The sequence below is a fragment of the Lolium perenne genome, chromosome 5 (assembly GCF_019359855.2).
Source record: "Lolium perenne isolate Kyuss_39 chromosome 5, Kyuss_2.0, whole genome shotgun sequence".
Lineage (NCBI taxonomy): Eukaryota > Viridiplantae > Streptophyta > Magnoliopsida > Poales > Poaceae > Lolium > Lolium perenne.
Window position 1 is genome coordinate 178,495,877 of NC_067248.2, and position 6,323 is coordinate 178,502,199.

The 6,323-nt window shown below is 51.1% G+C and overlaps 1 protein-coding gene across 1 annotated transcript; it reads right to left on the reverse strand.

Annotated features, from left to right (window-relative positions):
• Positions 1 to 2,360: 2,360 nt before the first annotated feature.
• Positions 2,361 to 4,446, reverse strand: LOC127300775 (epoxide hydrolase 3). The gene is made up of 4 exons (XM_051330946.2): positions 4,073 to 4,446; positions 3,811 to 3,987; positions 2,965 to 3,203; positions 2,361 to 2,895 (listed from the first exon to the last, which is right to left on the reverse strand). Exons 1-4 carry the CDS (start codon positions 4,223 to 4,225, stop codon positions 2,646 to 2,648), a joined length of 819 nt encoding a protein of 272 aa, XP_051186906.1. The 5' UTR covers positions 4,226 to 4,446; the 3' UTR covers positions 2,361 to 2,645.
• Between the last annotated feature and the right edge of the window lie 1,877 nt (positions 4,447 to 6,323).

Genomic DNA, 6,323 nt, shown 5'->3' on the forward strand with positions numbered 1-6,323 from the left:
AGGAAGATCAAGGTTGCGCCTCCTCCTCCTCCCGTGATCAAGCACATGAAGATCAAGGCCGCGTCTCCCCCTACTCCCGCGATCAAGCGCAGGAAGGTGACCAGTGGCGAGAGGCAGCTGCTGATGGCCGACCTGGAGAAGCTAGTACTGTCGGACCTCCCCCACAGCATCAGGGACCTGCTGGAGAAGCAGAGCCATGCCGTCCGAGACGGCTACATGGAGATGGACATCGCCACCTTCGACGACGAGGCCATCCTCGAATTACGGAAGCAGCTTGACGAGTTCCTTCGAGAGTCGCGACAGGAAGGCAGCGTGATGGCCGAAGAAATCGACATCGTAGGCGGCGTCTCCCCCTTGCCGCCATTCGCGCCAGTGTCTCTGCGACCCCTCGCCGAGGACGAGGACGAGGAGTACGTGGACACCTGCGGCGACGCGTCACCGGCACTGGTGACCCAGAAGAATCTCGGCGACGACGGCAGCCCCTGCTCAAGCACCATAACCGATTCATCTCAGGCGGAGCGCGATGCCACGCTGCTCATGGCCAGTGCCAAGGAGTCTCTCGCCAGATGCAGGGCGAGGGAGAAGGCCCGTCAGGACGTGCTTCGGACGGAGAGGATGCCCAGGCATATGACCACCGAGACCATACACCCGATGCTCCTCAACAGTCTCGGCATTGTCGAGTACGACTACCACAGGGCCATCCCCTACACCTTGCTGCCCCGGCTTGGGCTATTCCTCAAGGACGACGGCGATGAGGAGCAGATTCTTGGCGACTTGGAGGAAGGCGAGATACGCTTCTGATCTTGCGTTGCAAGAATTTTAGATACTGACACTCCATGTCTGTTTTTGCCTGCTTTCTTTCTATTCGAAAAGTAGTTGATATGTTCTTTGTTGCCTCAGAGAAGGCGTGTAATAAGCTCTGTAATGTGTATGCCAAACGCGATTGAATACATGATATTGTCTGATCGATTATTTGACGACTGCGGCGTCCAGGAGCAGCAGCATTGTCATAGTAGGAAGCTTCACTTCTTGGCTAAAATTAGATGTTGGTATTCTTCATGCCTCTGAGAAGGCTTGTAAACTCTGCACCATGTATGTGTAAACGTGATTGAATATATGGAATTTCATTCGTTAATTAGATCTCTTTGTTATACTTGTTTGCAGTGCGTAGATGCTAATCGTATGTGCATCATCAAGTTAAACTGGCATCTTCCTTCAATACTGTACAAAGTACTAACAAACTGTCCATGTTCAGCTAAGATCTCTGAACATAGTATGTTCAGCAACTAGTATCTCCACCTGCATTATTACACATCAAATTCGTCTTCCACAGTAGCCCTATACCTATGAGAGGTTCTCTGTTTTGGTACACCTGATCGAGACCTTCCTTTATTCAGTAAGTATATTCCATCTTCTGAACGTTTCACATATTTTACACGCTCTTTTATTCTTTCCAGGTCAAACATGGCTATTTTCAGCTCTCACATTTATTCGAGTAGCTTTTCCTTTCAGTTCCGAAAAAGTGGCACTGTCAGATCTAAAACCAGCTCGCTTGCAGATCATCTGCTTATTCAGTTCTCGGTAAACTTGTTCAGGACTGACAATATCTCAGTGTTCACTCTGTCGGCCTGCTCTTGCTGGAAGAAGTGATGTCCTTCGATGATGGCAATCTGGAACATTGGACTTGAAACCCCTGCCCTCGATATAGCGCTTGGTTCCAAAGAACTCGATGCCGGAACAGGTTCTGATCTCATGTTGCAAAAAATTTATATACTCACACTTGATGTGTTGTTCTTAACAGTTTTTTTTTTCGAGAAGTACTGTAGTTGATAACTTGATATGGTCTTTGATGCCTCAAAGAATGCGTCTAAGCTCTGTAATATACTAATATTTAGTATGCTAAACACAATTGAATACATGATATTATCTGATCCATTATTTGACGACTACGGTATCGAGGAGCAGCAGCATTGTCACTGTCATTGTCAGAGCTTCCAGGAACATTTGGAGGAAGGCGAGATTCATGGCTAGAATTAGATGCTGGCAATGATGTATTCTTCATGCATGCCTCAAATAAAACATGTAAACTCTTCACCATGTATGGGCAACTTGTTTGGTATATACAAAATTTGATTCATTAATTAGATCTCTTTCTTTAGTTGTTTCCATGCAGTGCGGAATCATGGAATTGGCCCGTCTCTAGGAATGATGAACAGATATGCCAATTTTCAGTATCCTACTGACGGCAGCAAATGCTACTGTGAAGTGTGTCCATTTTCAGCTGAAGATCTCTGAACCTCTGTTCAGAAACATTGCACATCGAATTGGTCTTCCAAAGTAGCCCTATGTGAGACCCTCTGTTTTGCATCAGAACCTTGCTTTATTCAGTATTTCATCTGCTGAACAGTTCACATAATATTCTTTTCAAGTCAACAAATGGCTATCTTTGGCCAGGACGGGGCTTGTAAAACTTCTAAAAACTTCTTCTTATTCAATAAAAATGGCAAATCCTTTGCCTTGATTCGAAAAAAAACAAATGGCAACATTTATTCGAGTTCATGGCTCTAAGAGCTTTGCGTTTTTTTACAACAGAAAGGTAGCACTCACAGATGTAAAACCAGCTCAGGTGCACGTCATCTGCTTACTCAGTTCTCAGTGAACTTGTCGAGGAAGGACAGTATCTCAGCGTTCACTCTCTCGGCCTGCTCTTGCTGGAGGAAATGGTGTCCTTCAATGATGGCAACTTCAAGGTCTGGAACATTGGACTTGAAACCCCCGCTCTCGATGTAGTGCTTGGTTCCAAAGGACTCCATGCCGATGTCCTTCTCACCCACGATGAACTTCGCAGGCACCGTGATCTTCGCGTCGTGCCACGGAGCAGTAAGCCTCCAATTCCTGTGTTTCACATGGATTAGTGCGGATCTACATCGAACAGAAAGTGTGGAATGAGGTTAATGAATCTACGTGTCCATCATGCGGTAGTAGTTGAGTGGCCCGGTGAAGCCAGACTTCTGAAACTTCTCGGCGTACTGGCCTAGTTCTTTGTCAGTCATCCACGGAAGTGGGGATGATGATTCCTGGAAGAAGTCTATGATCTCTACTCCAGGAGGAGCGGCGAGGTCATCTAATTCAATTGAGTAGAACTTCTTTAGGACAGTCACGACGTCGTAGCGAGCAAATGCCTTTTCAGCTCTTCCAGGCTCCTGCAGATATGATGTTGAAATAAATAAACTTGTCATTTTGCAACAGCTATATGGTGATAAACACAAACCATGGCTACAAACGCAAGGTAAAAGATATGCGAAGCTATAATTATTTTGTTTTTGAGTTGTTTATATTGCGGAAGCCAAAGATAACCAACTTAGTATCTGTGTCCTGAATATAGAATCTCTAATCCTACTATTAATTATAGACTGTCTAATCTGACTACTGATTATAGAATCTCTAATCCTACTACTGTTAGTTTTCCAAAAAAAAAAAATCTTAGCAGATGATGCACTGTTCTAGTTTTCAGAAAACAAAGAGGATCATAATTTGGATTATAGACTGTCACTTGCTAAATTGAAGTTTCTTCACTGTGTCTTCTTAGCCACTGAGCACAAAATTTAAAAGGTTCATCAACCAATTAGCCCCCTCGAATCGTCATCTGCTTCAAACTTTTTATAAGCACATTTTCTTTCAGCAAAGTCTGCAACTGCAAAAAACTTCCATTTCACACAACACGTGCACTCTAAATTTAAGCAGAAGATTGGATGCTGAAACTAAAACACAAGAACAGGAGGCAGACATAGCAAGGATCACAATTGGAACCTGAAACTGCGTGATGTAGAACCCATCGCCGCGCGCCGCGAAGAGCTCCGCCATAGGTCGAGGGGCGCGGGGGAAGTAGGGCACCCCGAGGCCGACGACGGCGCGCACCCGGTCCGGCCGGAGCAGGCAAAGATGCCACGCCACCTGCGCGCCCCAGTCATGGCCCACCACAAACACCTGCGCCGGCGCGGCCGCGCACCAAGTCGGACTCAGTGTCACACTCGCAGTGGCCAAGAAACAGATAAACTAGAAAATGGCGCACCTTGGGGAGGCGGAGGTGGTCGAGGAGCGCGACTGCGTCGCCGACGAGGTGGAGGATGGTGTAGGCGGCGGGGTCCGTGGGGGCAGAGGAGTCACCGTAGCCGCGGAGGTCGGGGGCGAGGGCGCGGAAGCCGCGGGCCGCGAGGGCGGCCATCTAGTGGCGCCACGAGAGCCACAGCTCCGGGAAGCCGTGGAGAAGGAGCACCGCCTGGCCGGCCGCGGGACCCTGCTCCGCGACATGGAGGGAGACGGCGTTGACCTCCGCGCTCCAGTGCCGCACCTCGCCGCCTGCGTCGACGGACGCCATGCTTGGGTTTGTTTGGGTTGACTTGCCAAGCGAGCGTGCGTGCTCTTCTGCTCCTTCTTCCTGTGTTTCTTCTACCAGTGTTTGATTTTTTTAGACGGAAGACTCGACGGGGGTGAGTCCGGTTTTGAATTAGCGAACCCATCAACCAATTAGAAGTTACACCAGAAATTACAACACACGCGCAAAACATAAATCAAACACAAAACAGAAAACAACACAAGTAACATCAAACCCGCCAGACGCCAACTTGAACCATGAAAAGGGAGTATGACCATGTCCGCACCAACAAAACCTCCACCGCACCAAGAGTGCAATCCATGGGGAACTCAACTACGGGCCGACCACCTAATAGAGCTTGAGGAGCCAAAGGGGGGGGGGGGGGGGTTGCGGCGATGCCTCCAAGAAGGTGAATGGCGCTAGAGTGCGTCTTCGTCGCCGGCAGAGACAACAGGTCCTGCAAAGTTTTCACCCAGACCCAAGAGCCACCGAGCTCGAGCTAGGTCCAGACCTAGAGCACAACATCATCCCCTGGCATTGGGATAAGCACACCGGCAAGGGCTACGACCAGACGCCGACCTAGCAAATCCCCCCAAGACTCTAGGGAGGACATCAGCTACCATAGAGAACCGTGTAAAAGCAGCCAGGCCGACGCTGCGAGGGGGCTGCAACACCAGCGAGAGGTCACAGGGTGATCCACAAGACACTACCAAAGAGGCATGCCCAAAGCGAGGCTCCCAAAGAGAGCAGATTGAGGCGGAGGGACGAAGCCCATCACTTCGAATAGGAGAGACACCTACGTGACGCCTTCAACAAGGAAACGACACCCGCAGGTGCCGCCGTCACCGGCATAGGCCATCGCCATGTGCAGCTTTCGCTGAGGTCCAAAATCCGATCAAATTTTCGGACGCCATCGCGAGGGCGTAGAGCGGACAAAGCAGAAATCACTACCGCGTCCCCAACCGAAGCCGCACTCAGAACTAGCCCCAACTCGATTCAAGCGCAAGGTGAACGTAGACTGGCTGGCAATGCCCGGCCAGACCCAGATCTAGATGTCGAAGACGCTAGATCGGCGGCGACCCGATGACCCCACCATCCCCAGAACGTCACCACCTGCACAAGAACGACCAAACTGGTTGGAGGGGAAGCATACCAAAGCCGCGAGAGCAGCTGTAGCAGCGAGCATGTTGCCTACCCCGACGAGCACGCGCTAGCCCCAGGACCTAATCTTGGATGGCCAGCAAGATCGTCGCCCACAGCGGCGATGAAACAGTCAGAAACCCCCATGGTTCCGACGCAACTGAGCAGGACCGCCGGACTCCGGCCACCGCGCAGTACGGGCAACTCGCTTCTCAGACTCCATCAACCCTAACCGCGCGACAACGGTGGGCACGAGAGGCCACGACGGGAAAGGCAAGGGTCTGAGGGCGACCAGGCCCACCAAGCCCAGATCTAGGCCCGCGGGCCAAGATCTAGCCGCCCCCATGAGCATCCCCTGCAGCACCGGCGGCGGCGATCAGAGGCTCCACCACCGCGCCCAGGCACGAGCTACCACACGGCGGGAGCCCGCGGCAGCCGGGGTCAGGATCAATGCCTTCCACCGCCGCTGGAACGAGTCCGCCCCGACGGTGCATCCCTGCACGCGGGAGAGGGGAGGCCCCCGCCTCCGGCGGCGACGTGGGAAGGGAAGGGAGAAGGGCTCGCGCTGGCGTGGGGCGGCGGCACCCCAGCTGCCCTCCGGGGGGACGATGGGAGCGGGGGAGAGCGCCTCCGTATGGTTTGATTTCAATAAGAAAAGGTTGATTTTAGTCCAAATCAAACCTTTGACTCGCCGACCCAGTGTGCATGCTCTTCTGCTTGTCCTATGTCTTTCTTCTACAAATGTTTTTCTATCCTTATTCCAAATACAATCGTTAGAATATGCTTTTTCCATAGTTTATTTCGACCG